Raw genomic sequence first — 21,982 nt, forward strand, 5'->3', positions numbered from 1 at the left:
CTATCTTATTGATACATAAATTTTCATTCTTCATTAATGACAAAATATGTGCATATCAAAAAAACTGGTTTAAAATTTATGATTTATCATTAGTAAATGTTGATTTGTATACCTATTTCATGTGTTTGGGGTCATGTAGCAATCTCTTGGGTAAAAACAAATGGAAAATGCTTAAACCCTGGTCTTCCTGGACATCCATCGGCTGTAAGCTCAGAGTGCCTCCTCGACCATAGCTATCCATCAGTTTAGTTTCTGAAATCTTTTATAATCTTCTTCACCCTGCCCAAATTACTACTTTTTATAATTTATTTAAATTTATTTTATGTGCATTGGTGTGAAGGTGTCAGACCCCCTGGAACCAGAGATATAGACAGTTGTGAGCTGCCATGTGGGTGCTGGGAATTGAACCCAGGTCCTCTAGAAGAGCAGCCAGTGCTCTTAACTGCTGAGCCATCTCTCTAGCGCCCCCAAATTACTAATTTTATCCTCTTGTCTATAATAATGACTTCTTAATTTTAGTCTACCTGTCATTGAATGACAAGTATCCTGTATGAAGAGTTTTGCCACCAAAAGTTTACATTGTGAAACAGAACTAATTTAATCTGTGTATGGTGAAATAACTTTAACATCACCACGTTCATCACACATCAGTGTAAGCACTTTGCTAAGTACAAAGAAATGCTGTACTTGTTATGGTCCTTTATCCTCAAGTGAAATACAATATGAACTTTAGAATGAAATAGTTACACTGAAAAGGACCTAGAGTGAAATTGAGGAAATAGTTATCTAGTCACAGAAGTGGCTGAATCTGAAAAGTGAAAGCTAACAAATTGTTTTAAGAGTTGAGTCTGTGGCATTTCCACAGGGTGACATTAAAGGAGACCTGCTGTTTATAACTGTAGGTATTTGGCAGTATGGATGATTTGTGGAGAAGAACAATGATGAGGTCCAAGAACCCAAGGACCCTATTGTCCGTTTTTGGTGAGAGAAAAACTACAGCTGTAGCCTGCCTGCCAAAGGAAATCAAAAGACCCCAAAGTGGATAGGGAGGACTTCGTTGTTAGGTGAAAGATGTCAGATTCTCAGCTAAATAAAATAAAGGCAGCTCTAAGATAGGTAAATTGAAAGCAGCCCTAAAAAGCAATCATAACCCACACAGCAGGTCAGACAGTATTTGTTTTTAGTGTTTGCTGCTGTCTTTCGGTATATATGCTGCATGCACATGAAATGTATGATTTCTGCTCTTAAAGACCTTAAAGTCTGGCACAAGCTCTCTCTCTCTCTCTCTCTCTCTCTCTCTCTCTCTCTCTCTCTCTCTCTCTCACACACACACACACACACACACACACACACACACAGACTGAAATATTTAATGAGTATGGATGACTGGGAAGACGTATCAGAGAAGGCATTAGGTGAAGGTGATGTCATGAGTTTGCCAGAAGCTGGGGGAGGAGTGTTGGGAAAGGTAATGTGTCCTGTGCATTATGATCAGATGTCACAGTGGAAAGGCTAGTGAGTGGAGACAGGGCTAAAGCTAGACACAAAAGATCCTATATCCGTGTAGGAATGGCTAGCAGGAATGTCTAACAGCAAAAGGATCTGTTTAATAAGCTGTCAGTCATATTAATATTTAAGGATATGGCAAATGTTAGGAAGAGTGTGAGCAGTGTGATTTTAATTCAAACAAAATCTGTGTAGCAGACTAAGCTAGGAAAAACAAGCTAGGTGGCTGGAGAGGTGACTCAGTAGTTAACACCACTGGCTGCTCTTCCAGAGGAGTGGAGTTGGTTCCTAGCACCTGTGGCTAGGTGGCTCACAACTACCTGTAGGTCCAGCTCCAGGGGAACCAATGCTCTCTTGTGGCCTCACCAGGCACACACATGCACATGTGTGTGCACATAAACACACATAAATTAAGATACTTTTTAAAAGATAGTTGGTTGTTTCAAATTGTTGTGAGCATAAGCAGGTAGCTAACGTCTCTTAGATGAAAAACAAACAAATATCCAAAACCACTAAGGAGTAATATCATCCCTCCTGGCCCCATTCCAGGAAAACTGTTTTCTAAAGATTATGAATGAAGATTCATCTCAGAAGATGAATTGGCTCCTAAAGTAAGGTTGGAGAGTTCAGCTGGATCTGAGTACATTTATGTCTTCCCACAATGTCAGAATTTATTGCACAACATTAAATTTGCAAGATAAGTGGTTTTGTTGGCAGAATTTGTGAAGCAGTCCTGTTTCCTTGACAAACAGGTTCTTTTTAACTGTGTGTACCTGTGGTGGGGAGAGGGTGGTGTGGGTGTGGCGTGTGTGTGCCACATAGCATATGTGATGATTAGAAGACAACTTGCTGGAGTCTTGTTCTGTCCTTCCCACTGCATGGGTTCCAATGATCAAACTCGGATTATCAGGCATGGCAACAGATGTCATCTCACTGGCCCATGGTCTTTTCTTCCAATCTTTCTTTTTTAAAATGAAACTCATTTAAATGAGTCAGCAACTCAACCCAAGTTTTATTCATTTTTTTAAAAATTTTTTTCTGTATATGTGTATGTGCCTAAATGTATGTGTACCACATGTATTCAGAGGTCAGAAGAGGGCATCAGATCTCCTGGAACTGGAGTTACAGAAGGTTGTGAACTGCCGTGTGGGCACTGGGAATAGAATCCAGGTCCTCTGGAAGAGCAGCCAGTGCTCTTAATCAGTAAACCATCTCTCCACATCCCTTTTTATCACAATCTTAAGTACTAACAGTAATTCTCAGATCACGTTACACTCTGCCCAGTAAATGCATCTGTATGTGTATGTGCACAGGTTACACAGTGGCTGCTGAGGTTTGAAGATGAACAAAGGTCTAGAGCAGAGGTGAGGAGTTTCAAAGAGACTGAGAGGCAGAAGCTGAAAACTAAAGTACACAGAGTGTCTGTGGGAAAGACAATGAACCCAGGCTGGAGGTTTGATCATCAGTCAACTTAAAGAATGAACTGCAAGGCGCACGCCTTTAATCCCAGCACTCAGGAGGCAGAGCCAGGTGGATCTCTGTGAGTTGGAGGCCAGCCTGGGCTACAGAGTGAGTTCCAGGACAGGGACAAAGCTACACAGAGAAACCCTGTCTCAAAAACAAGCAAACAAACAGACAAAAAAGAATGAACTGCAAACAAAAGATGTGGTTGAGGTTGAAGAGGTAAAGGGTGGGTCCAGGTGCAAGCAAATGAACAGGTGGTTGGATGTTAATTTTAGTAGGCCATAGCAACATTATTTCTGCTGGTTTCTCAATTGCTTGCCAAAGCAAGTGAGAGCAAAGAATTGCTTGCAGAAAATGAATTTCAATAGGTGTTCATGAACAGAAAGTAAAATGGTAAGAACTGGGATGAACTTAAGTAATTTTCAAGTGTGGGATTAGTGGAGATTCAGACAAAAAGATTTCCAGGAGCCTCTACAGTCATTCATTAATACTGACTGTGGCTGGCCGTGGTGGCGCACGCCTTTAATTCCAGTAGAGGTATGTGAATAACTGAGTTGGAGACCAGCCTGGTCTACAGAGCGAGTTCCAGGCCAGCCAGAGCTACATAGAGAAACCCTGTCTCAGGGGAAAAGCAAAAACCAAAAATATATATTAACTTTGAACCTTTGTGATGCGAACTTACTGCCAAGCCTGAGTTCTTCAGTTCGATCCCTTCGACCTTGTGGAAGGAGAACTGACTCCCACAAATTGTCCCCCATCCCATATATAGACACAAATAAATGAATACAATTTTTAAAAAAAGGTAAAGGTAAAGGAGTCGAGAGGCCTGGGTTACGGTAGACAACGAGAGAGAAGTGCGAAGCGTGCTTTGGGGAAGAAACATTTCTACAGTGTTCCACTAATCTGTGGTAAACGAATCACCCCCAAGAGGTGGTGATACCAGGCTGTGGTCAAAAAGACTCCAAAGTGGAGGGAAACCAATGAGAATCAAAACCAGACGCGTGTGCATGGACCAGGTGCTCTCCCTGGTGGAACCTCCCGCGGTGCTAGGAAGCAGACGGAGGAGGAGGAGGCCGAGGCGCGGAGCGCTGACACCACCTCCGCGTGCACACATCAGGAACGGGCTGAGCGAGCAACCGAGCTCCAGCACCCCCGGGGCCGCCAGTGACGGCTCCAGTCCCGTTAGTGCTGCCCACAGCCACCTGGCCTCCCCGGAGAGGGTGGGACACACGCCGCGCCCCCGCCAGCCAGACAACCCCGAAGGCCGTGGGAAAGGCGCTTCCGGCGGGACCGGAAGCTCGGCGGGGACCTTGCGGAGGGGACGGACTGACTGACCCACGGTTCTCCTGGGTCCGGAAGGCGATCTCGGCTGGGAGCTGAGTGAGTGGGGTCTCTGAGCAAGGGTGGTCTCGAGGGCCAGTGTCACTTGCCGTGGCTTCGTGAATGCCCACGAGCGCCCCGGTGCGCCCTCCCCAGCGGCTCGCGTGGCGGCGGCGGCGGGATTTGCTTTGCACAACGACTTCTTTTTTCCTTTCTAAAACTTGTAGCTGGTCCGTTCAGACATTTCCACTAATGCAGCTATGCCTTTGCAGCATCCCCTCTCCCCGCAACGGGAATTGTCAGGCCTGCGTTCCACTCCGGGTTGGCAGTAGGGAATGACCTCTCCAAATTCCTGTGTCCTCTGTAAAGTGAGAGGTTTTGGAACATTTAACAACCACGGTTCCTTCCAGGTTTGAGATTTGGGTTATTTTTCTTGATGTGTCTGATTTCTCGATTACATATCTCTGTGTTGGTTTGTCTCTTAGAATCTTTACCATTCCATTAATCCGTGCCCTTTGTCAAATCTCGTTTCACAGCTCATTTAAAAATAATTTAAGAAAGCTGGGTATAGGAGCACACGCCTTTAGTTCTTTTAAGTATCAGCATTCTGGAGGCAGAGGCAGGTGGATCTCTGTGAATTCGAGTCCAACCTTGTCTACATAGTGAGTTCCAGGACAGCCAGGGCTACACAATGAGACCCTGTCTCAAAAAAAATAAAATAAAATAAAATAAATTTAAGGAATCCTATGCTCTCTGAGCACTTTGTTTTGCTTCTTAGATCAGAGGCATATGCCTAACATAATTTTTGAGGTGTGCGATAGTCATGTAAATGCTTGGTTATTGAATATGGAGTTCTAAATACTTTAAATAAAATACAGGGTGTGTGTGTGTGTGTGTGTGTGTGTGTGTGTGTGTGTGTGTGTGTGTGTGTGTGTTATGCCTGCCTGCCCACAGAAACAGGAAGAGAGTGAGATCCCCTGGAGCTAGAGTAATAGAGTTGGGAGCCTCCCAAAGCGGGTGTTTGGAACTGAACTCAGTTGTCTCAAGAGCATCGCTGCTCTATATCAAAGCCATCGCTTATCAGCTCTTCTCTCCCGCGCCCACCAGTAGTGCGGATTGGATCTAAGGCCCCACGAACTTCCAGCAGTGTAACTCTCTTTGCTCTCTCTCCTCCGTAACCCCAACTACATCTCCCTCTTCTTTTTTCTCTTTTCTTTCACTTTTTATTCTGAGTGATTGTTTGCCTAATATACCTAGGCTGGCCTTGCGCTCCCTGTGTTGTGAAGTGTCGAGGCACAGGTGTGTAGGTTCACTCGAATCCACGGAAAGAAGACTCAGAGGCACCTTAAGGAGGATCCAGTCTCTAAGGACTGAAACATTTTCACTTTGCCCAGGACATTTTTTTTATTTTTATCTCTATTTGCAGTTTAGCTAGTTGATTTCCATATATTCAAAACAACCTAAAAGAAGCTCCCAAAACTACAATGCCAAGTGCAAATTTCTCGGTTCATCAGGTACCACAGTTTTCTGAACCAAGTTTTACATAGGCCTTTGTATCCTTGGGAGACTCTGAAACAATATTCACATAGAGGGCAACAGAAGAAGCAAAAGGTGAGCCGGGCGGTGGTGGCACACACCTTTAATCCCAGCACTCGGAAGGCAGAGGCAGATCTCCGTGAGTTCGAGGCCAGCTTGAGCTACAGAGTAAGATCCAGGACAGGCACCAAAACTACACAGAGAAACCCTGTCTCGAAAAACCAAAAAAAAAAAGAAAAGAGAAAGAAAGAAAGAAAGAAACAAACAAACAAACAAAAGGTATGTGCTAAACAAAAGATGGATTAGGACTTGGTGCTACTCCCTGGAGCCAGGCCAGGTATAGCCAACCCCTTTCTTTTATACAAAAAATACCTTGAAGGTTATGCAGCCTCACAGTAAATATAGCATTCTTTCTATCTATTTGTCTTACAGTCTTGTGCAAATATACCAAAACACATTTTAAGGCCAATAAAGTTATTATTGCTAAAACAAGAGCAACACCTGCTAGGATAAGAAATCTTTTAAAGTGATTTGTAGGATTGAGTGAGGCTATGTTATCTGCAAGACTTTCCATAATGTCCATTCCTGTCATATGTATCAGGTAACTTTTTTGCAAAAGTTTATCATTCCTTTAAACTTTCTAACTCTAATTTCAACACTGGAGACTGGCCTTGAACTTGTCATCCTCCTGCTTCAACCTTTGCCTGTTGTTGCCTGTGCCGGCAGGCCTAGCTTGAATTTGTAAGTCTTAATTCATTTATTTGGAATGAAGTCAGAATTTCTTTTGATCCTTACTTGAATGAGTCTTTTAAGGTAAAATGCTAACTATATTATACACAAAGCCTCAGAATTATTTACAAATGAGTAAGATAGTGACTCATGGGTGTCCTAACTAATAGTGGTGTATCTTCCAAAGCATGCTAGTTATCAGTGAGAAGCACAAATACATCATCTCATTTTTTCTTTGTGGCCTTGCTATAGAAAGATAGTTAAACACTTTCTTTCTTTTTACAGAGATCAGGAAAATGAGACCCATAGGACAAGAGTGACTTGCTCTGCCATGATAATGCTAATTTGTATGTCAGAGCAGGTATCCACCAGGTCCTTTTGTTACCTCAGCAGGGACTTGACTATACTGTGTCACTGTCAGCTCTCTTTTCTTTTCTTTGTGTTTTTTCTGTGTATATGTGATGTGTGTTATGTGTATGGACAGGTATATCATGGCATATCAGGACAGTTTGGGGGAGTTGAACCTTTCCTTCCGTGTTAACACAGATTCTGGGGATTGAACCCAGGTTGTCAAGCTTGAAGGTTAAGTGTTTTTGCCTGCTGAGCTATCTCATCAACAGTGGGGTTTGTTTTTTGTTTATTTTATTATTTTTCAAACAAGATCTCTTGAAGCTTGGATTAGCCCCAAATTCACTATGTAGCCAAAGTTGGCCTTGCTCTTCTGATCTCATGCCTCTACTTCACAATTGGTGGGATTACAGTCACCTACACCACACTTGGTACCAGCCAAGTGGTGGTGGTGCACACCTTTGATCCTTTGAGGAGATGGAGACAAGTTCTCTGAGTTTGAGGCCCACCTGGTCTACAAAGCAAGTTCCAGGACTGCCAGGGCTTCACAGAGAAACCCTGTCTCAAAACAAAAAGAAAGGAAGGAAGGAAAGGAAAGAAAAGAGAGAAACCAGAAACATTCATGGGAAGGTATGGTGGCACATGTCTAATCATAGCACATGGAGGTGGAAGCCAGGGGATGGAGAATTCCAGACCAGGCTAACAATACAGTGAGGCGTGTCTCAAAGAGTTCAGTGTATTTACTCTGTCAATGCCACACAATACACTTGAGGAGGATGAAATGTTCTGTCCCGAGCCAGCGGGCACAGGAAAGCTTTCAGCTACAATGTTCCATTGAAGGTTTAGTTTAATGTCTTATGTATGTAGCAACATTTCTTTGATCATGTCTTATACTGTTGCTATTTCTGAACACTATAAAATATTGATACAGGAGGCTGGAGAGATGGCTCAGTGATTAAGAGCACTTCCAGAGGTCCCGGGTTCAATTCCCAGTACCCACATGGTAGCTAACAACTTCTGTAAGGCCAAGATCTGACACCCTCACACAGACATAAATGTAGGCAAAACACCAATGCAAGTAAAATAAAAATAAATAATTAAAAAATATATTGATATATAAATCCTCTATCAATATAGACTACAAGTTTATTTTAGAAATTCCATATTATATGAGAGAAACAGTTAAAAAATTTAAGACAATATAAAAGTTGAGAATTTTGTTCAAGATAGCTCAAAACAGTGGTTCTCAACCTTCCTAATCCTGTGATCCTTTAGTACAGTTCTTCATGTTATAATGACCTCCCAACCATAAAATTATTTCATTACTACTTCATAACTGTAATTTTGCTGCTGTTATGAATTGTTATGTAAATATGCAGAATATCTGATATATGACCCCCAAAAAGGGTCACAACCCAGAGGTTGAGAACCGCTGATCTATATGACTAAGGTAAATTCAGTATAACACTCTATAATTTTTATTCTTTTTGTATCGTTAAAGTATAACGCTTAGGGCTAGAGAGATGGCTCAAAGGTTAAGAGCACTGGCTGCTCTTCCAGAGGTCCTGAGTTCAATTCCCAGCAACCACATGGTGGCTCACAACCATCTGTAATGAGATCTGGTGCCTTCTTCTGGCATGCAGACATACATGCAAGCAAAATACTATACATAATAAATAAATAAATCTTTAAAAAAAATAATGCTTGATGTTATAAAACAGCAGTATATTATTTAATGAAAATTTTAAAACATAATATAGGGCAATAAAGAGACAGCTCAGCAGTTAAGAGCACTGGTTGCTCTTCCAGTGACCCACATGGTGGCTACAACTGTCTGTAACTAATTCCAGGATATGATGCCTCTCCTGTCTTTTGGAGGTATTGCACCCACATGGTGCACAAACATACACACAGCAAAAACACCCATAAACACAAAATAGAAGTTAATCTTTAAAAAAATGTAACTTCGTTTATATCAGAAAAAAATGTAAGTACAGAGAAAAGGCTTAAAAATGAACATTAAAATATTTAAATGAGAGAGAGTGTGTGTGTGCGCGCGCGCGCACGCGCATGTGCTTGCACATGGGCTAATGATCAAACTCAAGTTCTTGTGCATGCTAAACAAGTATTCTATGGTTCTCCAAGGCCCTAAAAATTAAAAAGCAGCCGTTTATGGTTATTTGATTGTTTTTAGGCAGTGTCATATGTAGCCCAAGAAGGCCACAAACTGTAGCTAAGGACGACCGTGAACTCCTGCTCCGTCTGCGTGCTGTTCTCTTATGCAGTGAGACAAGCGTTCTGCCTTGTGAGGTGCATCGCTGGCCCGTGTGGCAGTGTCTGCTGCAGCAGCCTGTCAGTCTCCCTGTAATGAGAGCAAGAGCAACAGTAGTAACTATTGTCAGGAGAGGATTTGGTGTAGAATCCCATCTCTGACTAGACCTTGAGTTCTTTCAGGGCAGAGACCCAGTTCTGTTTGTGAGGTGATCTGCATGTGGTAAATATTCAATTCATATTTGCTAATTTGATTAAAATATTAACCAAAATTTTATCTTAAATTTTTTTTTCTAGGTGAAGCATGAATCAGAAGCTACTGAAGTTGGAAAACTTACTACGATTTCACACTATTTGTAGGCAGTTGCACAGCTTGAGTCAAAGAAGACTGTTCGCATGGTGGAAGCATGGGTTTCCGCCGGTTTACCCAGTGTGGACAGAGCAGCTGTGTGCCCGGCCCTGGCAGATGGACATGCTCGCTGGTGCTGCTTCTCATCAGCACAGGCTTTTTGTAACAAAGAAGGTTGTTGCAGCTCTATATTACCTACATTACTTGATCTGAAGTCAGTGTGTAGAACTATGTATGGAAATACATTTTGAGTATTTTGTCATGTATAGAATATTGTGTAACGCTACATTCTACACAGATCTTTGTGAGAACAGGAAGTTCTATTTTTATTTTTTGTCTAATTTAAGTATTTAAGAGTTTTGCTGATAGGAATAGCCACAATTTTGGTACATATTACAAAATCAATCTAAACTGTCAATTAAATTTTTCTCCCTTCAGCCAGGCATGGTGGCTGAATTTAATTCCAGCACTTGGGAGGCAAAGGCAGGTGGCTCTATTGAGTTCAAGGCCAGGACAGCCAGGACTGCAGAGAAACCCTGTCTCTGGGGGGGAAAAAGATTTCTTTTTCTTTCTTCTCACTTGTATGTTCTGTCTTTTTAATAGGAAAAAAGGCCATCCAGATCTCAGCTGTCTCCAGTGAAATCTAAAAGAGATGTAGAAGTGTGGGTTGGAATGACTGTAGAAGAGCTGGCCAAAGCAATGGCCAGAGACACAGGTGAGCCTGAGGGCTTCACAAGAAACCCTGGGGCATGGAAGGCTTTGAGGTTCTGTTTTCCAAGACAGGGTTCTCTATTTAACAGCCCTAGCTGTCCTGGAACTCAGTCAGTAGACCAGACTGGCCTTGAACTCACAGGGATCCACCTGCCTCAGCCTCCTGAGTGCTGGGATTAAAGGCATGCGCCATCACAGGGCTAAGCTTTGGGTTTCACTTGCAGTGAAGTTACGGCATCCTGGGCGAGCTGAACTAGTGTTTTGTGCTGATATATTGTGTATCAAATAAAGCTTGCCTGAGGATCGGAGAGACAAAGGAACAAGCCACTGCCACGTCTTCTCTCTAGGACCCCTCAGCCTGAAAAGCCTTCGGTTCCTGTCTCCTCACACCTCATATTACCTTTCTCCACCCAGCCATCACTTCCTTCCTAGTGCTGGGATTAAAGGCATGTGACTTCCCAAATACTGGTAGGAGAGGCATGAGATCTCAAGTGTTGGGATTAAAGGCATGCGATTCCGAAGTACTAGAATTAAAGGTGTGTGCCAACATTGCCTGGGTCTGTTTCTCCCCTAGACTGAGTCGATCTCATGTACTCTAGGGTGGCTTTGAACTCACAGAGATCCAGACAGATCTCAGCCTCCTGAGTGCTAAAATTAAAGGTGTGTGCCTCCACTGCCTAGCCTCTGTGTTTGATCTAGTGGCTTGTTCTAACCTCTAATCCTCAGGCAAGCTTTATTTGATACACAATATATCGCCACAGTATTTCAAATGTTAAGTTATACTGATTCTTTTCATTTTAGATTACAAACCCTAATCATTTCTTGACTCATTCCAAAGTGTACCTCTTTTAAGCTTTTTTAGTGAGCATGAAAAGATTTTCTGTGTAGCTGGAAAGATGTCTCAAGAGGTTAAAAGAATTGACCACCCATGATGGCACACACTTTAATCCAAGCACTTGGGAGTCTGTGAATTCAAAGCCAGCATAAAGAGCTCCAAGCCAGCTAGGTCTTATACAGTGAGATCATCCATCAAAAAAAAAAAAAAAAAAAAAAAGGAAAATAAAAAGAAAGAAAGAAACTTAAATGAATAAAAATAATGGGAGGTGGGTTAGGGAGGAAGGCTGGGGGGCGGTAGGAGAGGGGGATCTGTGGTTGGTATGTAAAAGGAATAGAAAATTTAATAAAATAAATTTTTAAAAAGACCAAAAAAGAAAAGAATGAAAATAAAAACGAGCATTGGCTGCTCCTGCAGAAGGCTCAGTTTTGGTTCTCAGCACTCACATGGCAGCTCACCACCCATGTAACTCCAGTTCTGGGGAGTGTGGTGCCCCCTTCTGGTCTCTGGGCATCAGGCATACATGGAATGCACAGACATACATGATGGTAAAACATCTACACACCAGTGCCGGGCAATGGCGTCTTTGATCCCAGCACTGGGAGGCAGATGCAGGTGGATCTCTGAGTTCAAGGCCAGCCTGGTCTATAGCAAATTCCAGGACAGTCAGGGCTACACAGAGAAACAAATAATCAATCAAAACAACAATAAAAAATACCTACACACATGAAATACAATTCAAATTCACAAATGGGCATGATGGCGCACGCCTTTAATCCCAGCACTAGGGAGGCAAAGGCAGGCGGATCTCTGTGAGTTTGAGGACAACCCAGTCTACATAGTGAGTTCCAGGACATCCAAGGCTATTTAGAGAGGCCCTGTCTCAAAAACAAAATGAAACAAAAAAATCTTTAAATTCATAAAATTTCTGTTACTATAAACCGAGACCCCTCCCTCTTTATTTCCACCAAGGGGCTATATTTATTCTTTTTTTTTTTCTAAAGACTTATTATTTTATATGTATTTTGTGTACATTTTGCCTGCCTGCATGTCTTTGTGCTTGAGGAAGCCAGAAGAGGACATGGGACCCCCTAGAACTGGAGTTACAGATGGTTGTTAGAAGATGCCATGTGGATGCTGATAATCAAACCCGGTCCTCTGGAAGACTGACCAGTGCTCTAACCACTGAGCCCTCTCTCCTGCTCCTAACTTCCTTTTCTTCTACTGTAGCTTTCTGATTTATTTTCTTCACTAGTTTGACAAATTTTTAAGACCAGCAAAGATATATTTGTGGGAATAACTATAGGCTTTCTTCTTAAAAACAATTACACATTTTTAAGTGATGTTTTTATACTTCCCTCTCCCCACCCTCTCCTCCCTCCCTTCCTCCCTTCCTCCTCCCTCCCTCCCTGCCTTCCTCCCTCCCTTCTTCCCTTCCTTTCTCCCTCCCTCCCTCCCTCCCTCCCTCCCTCCCTCCCTCCCTCCCTCCCTCCCTTCCTCCCTTCCTTCCTTTTTTCTAGTGTTAAAGATTGAACTCAAGGTCCTATACATGCTAGAACACACATTTTTTAAAAATTTAATCACAAGCCAGGCATGCTGGTACATGCATGCTATCCTGGCAGTCAAGAAGCTGAGCCAGGAGGATCAGAGATTCAACACCCACCTCAGGTGCATGAGATCTGGTCTCTAAATAAGTAAATCATAAACAAAGACAGTAAAAATTCATGAAAACTTGAAAATTTATTTTATTTATTTATTATTTGTATACATGTCTGTGTGTATGAAGCCTGGGTTCAATACCTAGCAATTTCTTTTTGCTATTTTCATTACCTTTGGGTTATTAGTATCTATCCTATCTGTCTAGTGGAGATACAGCCCAGTGGTGTCATAGGAAACATCTCTTCCCATCCACATCCATTGCACATGTTGGTGGCTTGAAATCAACTGTGATTGAAGGACTTCTGTGATGGGAACTGAAAAGTACTATACATTTCCTTTATTTACTTCTTGTTCCCCAAGACAGGGCTTCTCTGTGTGACAGCTCTGGCTGTCCTGGAACTCACTCTGTAGTCCAGGCTGGCCTTGAACTCACAAAGATCCACCTGCCTCTGCCTCCCGAGTACTGGGATTAAAGGTGTGAGTCACCACTGCGCAGTCTTTTATTGACTTTTTATTGACAGCTTCTCTATTTACTAATACGCCATGTTGTTGGAGGTTTTTGATCTTTTGGGGGGCCTACCAACCAGCTCCCAAATAAATCACACATGGAGGCTTATTCTTAATTATGAATGTCCAGCCTTAGCTTGGCTTATTTCTTGCCAGCTTTTCTTAACCTAAATTAACCCATCTAGCTTTTGCCTCTGGGCTTTTCCCATTCTTTTCTCTAAATCTCACTCTTATTCCACGGCTTGCTGTGTAGTTTGGTGGCTGGCCCCCGGAGTCCTCCTTCTCTGGCTACTTGCTCCTTCCTCCCAGATTTCTCCTTCTATTTATTCTCTCTGCCTGCCAGCCTCACCTATCCTTTCTCCTGCCTCAGCATTGGCCATTCAGTTCTTTTTTAGACCATCAGGTGTTTTAGACAGGCAAAGTAACACAGCTTCACAGAGTTAAACAAATGCAACATGAACAAAAGTTAACACCCCTTAAAATAATATTCTACAACAACATCACTAAAATAAATGTTCTTTGCTCTTTTTGTTTGTTTGTTTGTTTGGTTTGGTTTGTTTGTTTGTTTGTTGAGAAAGGTCTTACTATGTGGCTCAGGCTGGCTTCTAACTCCTGCCTCAGTCTCCCTAGTACCAGAATTACAGACACATACAACCACATATGTTCTGCTTACTTGGGGATACCTTCCTCTGGTGTTTATTCTTTACATTATGCTCGTACATTATGCTGGGTGTCTGGAAACACAAAACTACTTATCACAGATAGGTGATGAGAAACATCATCACAGACTGAAACAGTGTATTTTTAAATTATTTTACTTTTTTTTTTTTAATGTGCATGGGTGTTTTGCCTACATGTGTGCCTGGTGCCTACAGAGGCCAAAAGAGGGCATTGAATCCCCTGGAGCTAAAGTTACAGACAGTTGCGAGCCATCACATGGGTTCTGGGAATTAACTCGGGTCCTCTGTAAGAGCAGTCAGTGCTCTTACCTACTGAGCCATCTCTCCAGTCCCAAGAACTCACCTTTTAAACCTTTTAATTCATGATTACAAAAGACTGTGTTTTATCCCAAGCAGACTTTGTATATGAAGCTTTACTGAACACTGCCATTGATGTTGATTCACTGGAAGCAAACTCACACTTAGATGAAGTCTGGATCAAAGAAGTTATAAAGAAGGCAGGAATGAAGCTCAAATGGAGCAAATTAAAACAGGAGAAAGTAAGAGAAAACAAAGATGCTGTAAGAAGGTAAAACTTGTCTGTGTGTTAACTAACACTTAACCATGTAGTGTTACTCGGCATCTTGGGGAAATTTACTTTGAAGTTTCTTTTGTAGTTTAAATGGTATGTGACTATAGAGTAGACATTTATTCAGAGCATCAGGAAGTATATTCAACTTTCTATGAAACTGATTTTTCATAGTGTGGTGAGTGTATATATTAGTCTGAATTTTAAATTTTGATTCAGCTCCACCCATTAATATGAAGATGCCAGCTTTATAACAAACAGGGAATTAAGTTGTTCTGTGTAAAACGAGATGAGGGGGTAATTATGTCTAATCAGACCTGAGTGTTGTATTTTGTTGTTAATGGTAGCTTGTAGTGATAGCTGTGAACCAATTCATGATTATTTCTGACATTTAAGAAATGAAACTCCTTTGCTGTTAATTGTAGGCCCCAGGCAGACCCAGCTTTATTAACACCAAGGTTCCCGGTTGTTACTATAATGGGTCATGTTGATCATGGGAAAACGACGTTACTTGACAAACTTCGAAAAACTCAAGTGGCAGCAATGGAGGTTGGAGGCATCACTCAGCATATTGGTGCCTTTCTTGGTATGAACACAAACAACATTACAGTGTGCTTGGGCCCACTTGTTTTCTTTAATCAAATGTCATGCTGTGAAGTATACAGATTCAAAGTAAAGAGGCTGCTTAAAGTCCCTGGAATGATCAAATATAGAGCAAGCAGTTAACAGATATCTCAGACTTGCTCTAAAAACAAAGCTATTTTGCTGTTTTGGTTTTAATGAACCTAACCTCTTTAATTACGTGTATGTAATATCAGATGTAGGCTGAATAGTATTTTTGCTTGTTTGTTTGTTTGTTTGTTTGTTTGGTTGGTTGGTTGGTTGGTTGGTTTTCGGAGACAGGGTTTCTCTGTGTAGCTTTGGAGCCTGTCCTGGATCTCGCTCTGTAGATCAGGCTGGCCTTGAACTCACAGAGATCCACCTGCCTCTGCCTCCTGAGTGCTGGGATTAAAGGTGTGTGCCACCACTGCCCAGCTGGGTAGTGTTCTTAATAACAATTAAATAGTAGCTACCATTTACTGAGCACTTACCTTAGCATTTACTGTGTTGAGCATTTCATATGCTTTGTCTTTTTTATCTTCACAACATCATAAGGTCGGTATTAATATTCCTCTAATGATCTGTAAGCCTCTAAGGGGCTCAGTAACGTGTCCACAGTACGTAGCTGGTAAATAGAAAAGCTAGATTTAAACCTGTTATTATTGAGCTCAAACTTGAAGCTATCTACTGTCAACTAAATTGCCTTTTTGTGGTTCAAGATAGTTGTATAGCTGTGTTGTGGTTTGCTGATGTAGAAGTGATCACCATACAGCTATTGGTGGGTTCTCTCACCAGAATGGTAATCAGGCAATGTATTTATTAAAGCAGCTGTGTTCTAGAAGTGCAAAGAATTTTAGCTTGAAATTATAACATGAAGAGAAGGACCTTGTGGCCTCACTGTATTTTATGTTTTCTTTATGAAACTTTAGTCTGTATTCTTCTGGTTAAAATTAGTGGAAGGAATCAAATTAAAGAATTAGTGAGCTGGGTATGGTAGCACACACCTTCCATACCAGTATTTGGTAAGCAGATTTTTATGAGTTCCAGTCCAGCCAAGGCAGCATGCAAGGATCCTACCTCCAAGATACATACACATACACATACACATACATATTATGTCTGATGATGTCATATATTCCTTCAGGTTAAAAAGTAAATTGAGTAATTGGCATCCTTGCATTTCTGTTTTCACAGTCTCTCTGCCCTCTGGAGAAAAGATAACCTTTCTTGATACTCCTGGACATGCTGCCTTTTCAGCAATGAGAGCCAGAGGAGCTCGGGTCACTGACATTGTCGTGTTGGTTGTAGCTGCAGATGATGGGGTGATGAAGCAGACTGTGGAGTCTATCCAGCATGCCCAAGAGGCACAAGGTATGGGAAGTGGGAAGCTGCCCTTTTGTTTCCTTTTGCTGGCCTGGTACAAAGATTACAGCTGGGCATGTGGCGCACGCCTTTAATCCTAGTACTGGGAAACAGAGGCAGGCAGGTCTCTGAGTTCAAGGATAACTTGATACACAGAGGGACTTCCAAGACAGCCAGGGCTACACAGAGAAACCCTGTCTTAAAATGAAACAAAACAAAGGTGTAATTATGGGGGCAAAGGGGGTGTCTCATCGGTTAAGAACACTGGCTGTTCTTCCAGAGGACCTGGATTTGGATTTTGGCACCCACATGGCAGCTTACAACCGTCTGTAACTCCAGTGCCAGAAGTTCATTGCCTTCTGGCCTCTTAGGATACAAGGCTCACATGTGGTACACATATCTAACATGTAGGCAAACACTCATACACATAAAATAAAAATAGATTACCCTTTTTTAAAATCTTTTTATTTGCTCTATGAGAGTCTTTTATGTTTTGATCGTATTCATCCTTCCTCCCCTAACTCTTCCCAGATCCATCCCTCTTCACCATTCACCCCACTTTTGTGTCCTCTAAAAAAACAAAACATTCAAGACCAGTTTGTCCTGCTCAGATATTCTTTGTAGTGTAGTCTGAAGTGTGGTCAGTTTACCAGAGGCTGCACTCTCAGGAGAAAACCGGCTCCTCCTTCCCAGCAGCTCACAGTTGCCAACAGCTCCATGACTATGAGTGGGATTGTGTGCCTGACTCTTCTCTCTTTGCTGAGATTTGGTCTAGCATGGGCTTGCACAGGTTTTGTGCATACTGTTCTCACCACTATGAGTTTATAGTGCAGCTGCCCGGCTGCATCCAGAAGACAGTGTTTCCTTGTGGTCACCCACCACCTTTGTCTCTTACACTCTCTCCACCCCCACTCCCACAGTAATGCCTGAGCCTTGAAGGAGGTGGATGTGGAATATATGTGTTCCCTTTAGGGCTGAGAATTCTGCAGTCTCCTAGTCTCTGCACTTGGCCAGTTGTGGGTCTCTGTGTTGATCTCCATCTCCTGCAAATAGAAGCTTCTCAGGTGAGAGCTGAGGAATGTGTTGATCCATGGATATAAGTCATTAGGAGTCAGTTTAATACAATGTCCATATATTAGCATAATAGTAGTAGGTTCTCCCTTAGCTATAGGTTCTTGGTCCAGGAATGGTGCCAGATATAGGTTTTAATCTTGTAGAGTGGGATTTAAATCTAATTTAAAAAAAAAAAAAAAAAAAAAAAGGAGAGATGACTCAGTGGTTAAAAGCACTGGCTGCTCTTCCAGAGGTCCTGAGTTCAATTCCCAGCAACCACATGGTGGCTCACAACCATCTGTGATGAGATCTGGTGCCCTCTTCTGGCCTTCAGGGACACATGCAGGCAGAACACTGTCTACATAATAAATAAATAAATCTTAAAAAAAAAAGATGTTGGTTATTCCCATGTTGTTCATGACGCGTTGGTACCAGTGACCACGTCTTACCAGGCCAGTTATTGTAGTTCAAAGGGCTTAGCTGTGTATGATTGATTGATGAACACATCAGTATGAGCTAAGTTTCAGGTCTGTACCAGCTTGGTTTTGCCAGGTGGAATCTTCAACAATAGAATCCTGGAGGCAGGGGGCTAGGAAGCTGACGGGCATTCTCAGCTGTACATTGTGTTTCTAGCCAGCCTGGACTAACATGTCTCAAAAAAGCATAGAGCAGTGGTTCTCAACCTTCCTGACGCGACTCTTTAATACAGTTCCTCATGTGGTGGTGACCCCCAACCATAACATTATTTTCTTCGCTACTTCATAATTGTAATTTTGCTACTGTTATGGATTGGAATGTAAATAACCACGTTTTCCAATGGTCTTTGGTGACCCCTGTGTAGATGTAACCAACCGTCTTATTAAATAAGAAACACAGAAACAATGTAAAAGAGAAAGCCGAGAGGTCAGAGCTCAGAGCTATAATCTCACCCTTCCTCCTGCTGTCCCAGCTTCGCGAAAAGAGACCTACTTCCTGTCCGTTCGTATTTTTAAAGTATGTTGTTCTGCCTTCTCATTGGTTGTAAACCCAAACACATGACTGCCTCGTCACTGTCTGAATGTACAGCCCCCTAGGTCTTAAAGGCATATGTCTCCAATGCTGGCTGTATCCCTGAACACACAGAGATCTTATGGGATTAAAGGCGTGTGCCACCACCGCCACACTCTTGCTATGGCTCTAATAGCTCTGACCCTGAACACACAGATATCTATGGGATTAAAGGCGTGTGCCACCACCGCCACACTCTTGCTATGGCTCTAATAGCTCTGACCCCCAGACAACTTTATTTATTAACATATAATCAAATTAATATTTCAATACAAATCAAAATAATATTTCAATACAATTAGATTACCACCACATTTCCCCTTTTCTATTTTAATAAAAAGAAAAAAAGCAAAAGGTTATGACTAACAAAAGAAAAACTATATACAAAAGTACAATAACTATATACAATATATACAAGTAATAAATACCTAAACAGGTATTTGACGAATCAGAGAAAATAATTCCATTATCTATCCTATTTTGATAATTCCAAGATGTATCTAATGTACTTTCTATCCTAATTAATTTTCAACTATAACTAACTAATCTTCAACCATAACTAACTAATCTTCAACTCCCTCAGAGACCCAAGAAGGGAATAATATTAGCTAACAAAAATAAAAACAGGAAGTGCATGCAAGCAACTTCCAAAAAATTTTGTGAGTTGACAGAAACAGCCAGCTGCCTGGGCAGTCACCTGAGGTTTCTCCGCAGTGTTGGGGCATCATCTTCAGCCTATAGGCTTAGTGTATCTGACAGACTCATTTGTGAAGTAGGATGTACACAAGGTCAACAGTTCAACCTCACATTGGGTGAGAGCAGTCCACGTACCAGAAACACCTGAATTCCACTAGTGTCCTGTCATGATTCAGGATTTTAAATTCTGGAAATTGTTGACAGTTTTTTAATTCAGATGTCCATTCTTCTTGGCTGTGTATATATGGCTTCATCTCAGCATCCCCTTCTTCTCCACATCCCTCTATTAAATGCCAGTCTACTTTTGAGAGGCATGAGCTTTCAGCTGCTGTTCCATTGTACAACAGAATCCATCGGCCCTCTGCCTGTTAAGCTGCCTTCGAAGAAAAGGGCACCGTACCTTTTCCGGATGCGAAGGCCACTTCAGGGATGGGGCCATATTGTCCTGGCATCAGAAGATGCCTTTTGATAAAGCCATAACCACACTTGTTTTGGCAAGAATCAGTAGTCCCTTGTTTCGTGATCTGTCTGTCCATTTTGTCCTGTTGATTCGAGGATACTTTGTTGTCCAGTGGCTAACTTTTGCCAGAATGAAAGTTGACTCCATATGCAGTTTCTTCAATGCCCATATTTTCTCTAAAGTAGATTGGTACTGCCAGGAGCCGACATGTCTCAAAAAAGAAAAATTTTCTAAGTTATTAAAACATTTTAAATGCCATATTCTGTAGATCTCTGAAGGGTTTGAAGATGACCTGTCTAAAACATCTCTGCTCAATTTTTAAAACATATCTAATATGACTACAAGTTCTATGATAATGTCTAACTACTAGCTTTCATTTCTTTATATCCTAATAGTTGATAATAATAACATTCAAGGATCAGAAATTTGCATTACATTGTTAAATGGATGGAATAAATACAATTAGAAATATACATATAGCATTTTCTAACAATATCAGTTTCAAATTTGTGTACAATATAAAACAATTCAATCCAATGTAAAGTATTTAAAACTAGTAATTGTCTTTTTCTTTTCTTTCTTTCTCTTTTTTTTTTTTTAAACAAGAACCTTAAATCTAATCTCCTTTGCTTAGCCTTTTTCCTAACCCTTGACAATAACTTGTAACCAACCCCCCTAAATACTAAAAATTATCCCAGACCCAAAACCCATTAAAAAGACCAAAAAACCACCCGCCCCACACCACCTCTTTGGGAATGTGGGCGTCGTATTCTTAAAATTGCTTCCTGCTGGGTATGGGCGAAGTTTTCTTTATCCTGAAAGAAAAATTTTAGGTTAATTGTCAAATTCTAGGAAAGGTAACTATATCCTTCATTATCCAGCCTGTGTATAATGCCATAGTTCAGGGTTTATCTCAAGTCCTATTCAAGTAGTCTTTGAGACTAGATCATCTCAGCTAGTCATCTCAAAATTGCTCTGAGCACCTTGTAGTTCAAAGCTGATCTGTGGATGATGTTTGTCAGCTTAATGATATTATTATTGTCCACGTGGAATTGTTGTTGTTGTGGGGCCCCATCTTCTTTCTGGAGACTTCAGTTGATGTTAGGCCTGGCCATGATTTCCTGCAGAAAACTGATAAGAGACTCGAACACAAAAACATATATATGCAGCTAGCCTTTTTTCTAGAATTAGTTAGTACTCTATGTGACCATTCATATCTTAACAAAGTTTAAAATGTATATATATATATATTAATCTTGTAAATTTTGATATAAAATTTATACTTTGAGAACAATTTAAAGAATCAGAATAGAATCAAAGAGTTGAGATTAGTAATAGAATAGTCCCTTAATTAATTTTGCTTTTGTCCTGTACCATAGCAGAAATGGCTCTTATTCTGGCATGATACAGGGAGTTTGCATTTTCCTTTTAACAACATGCTTGATTTTAAAGAAGGAGAGAGCCATTCTCCAACTCCAAAGTCAGCTTTAAATTTTAATTGAACTGGGACTGTTAGAAGACCAATAGTGTTAAATCTTTAGAGAAAAGCAGAAACAAACATTTAGGAAGACATAAAATTTTTTTAGATAATATATACCCATACACCGTTTCACTCTGTTTCTTGGGATAGATGATTTGTCCCTTTTCTTCAGTTGTCTCATTTGTCCAGTGTTCTTCAGATTCCTTAACCTTCATTCTCCTAAAAGACAAAAACAAAAACCTTTCCCCAAGACTAATTTTGGGGATGTTTCCTTTTGACAAGTTATTATCTGATTAAATGAAAAGGCATGTGTTATTGATACAAGTTAGTTTAAATTGGATGTTCATGCTGGTTGATGAACTATCACCTCCTCTAATTAAGAGGTCTCTCTTGTTCAAATCGAACCTTTATCAATTTTGATGGTACCCACAGCTTATCTTCTCCTGTAGAAACAAAAGCAAAACCACGTCCCCAATGTAATACATACCCTGGTTTCCATTCTGAGGTCAGCACATCCTTAAAGTATATAGGCTGATTTAATTCTGTAGTTTTTTCTATTATCCAATGTCTCTCTGCAGCTGTTGTTCCTTTCTCATTGGCATTCAGAAAATTCAAAGTTAGAAGAGCATTATGCAGTCTATTTCTGGGGGTTTTTGTTACCCATTTCTGTTTATTTAGCATATCCTTTAGAGTTCTGTTTGATCTTTCTATAACTGCTTGACCTGTAGGATTATGTGGTATGCCTGTAATATGCTTTATATTGTAATAAGCAAAAAACTGTTTCATTTTAACAGAGACATA

General features: G+C 41.1%; 1 protein-coding gene across 4 annotated transcripts in view; it reads left to right on the forward strand.

The window, feature by feature from the left end:
* The first annotated feature begins 4,022 nt into the window (after nucleotides 1-4,022).
* Mtif2 (mitochondrial translational initiation factor 2) overlaps nucleotides 4,023-21,982 on the forward strand; it is a 33,494-nt gene continuing 15,534 nt past the window's right edge. Inside the window, exons 1-7 of one of the 4 annotated variants that reach the window (XM_042285518.2) lie at nucleotides 4,023-4,350; nucleotides 4,563-4,700; nucleotides 9,472-9,697; nucleotides 10,127-10,238; nucleotides 14,312-14,483; nucleotides 14,909-15,069; nucleotides 16,278-16,454. In XM_042285518.2, coding sequence (XP_042141452.1) covers nucleotides 9,479-9,697; nucleotides 10,127-10,238; nucleotides 14,312-14,483; nucleotides 14,909-15,069; nucleotides 16,278-16,454 — 841 coding nt within the window. In that variant the 5' untranslated portion in view covers nucleotides 4,023-4,350; nucleotides 4,563-4,700; nucleotides 9,472-9,478. The remainder of the gene's footprint in view (nucleotides 4,351-4,562; nucleotides 4,701-9,471; nucleotides 9,698-10,126; nucleotides 10,239-14,311; nucleotides 14,484-14,908; nucleotides 15,070-16,277; nucleotides 16,455-21,982) is intronic. The other 3 variants (XM_042285517.2, XM_006993186.4, XM_076546148.1) reach the window with 3 other exon arrangements.

This window comes from Peromyscus maniculatus, chromosome 10, assembly GCF_049852395.1.
Source record: "Peromyscus maniculatus bairdii isolate BWxNUB_F1_BW_parent chromosome 10, HU_Pman_BW_mat_3.1, whole genome shotgun sequence".
Taxonomy (NCBI): Eukaryota; Metazoa; Chordata; class Mammalia; order Rodentia; family Cricetidae; genus Peromyscus; species Peromyscus maniculatus.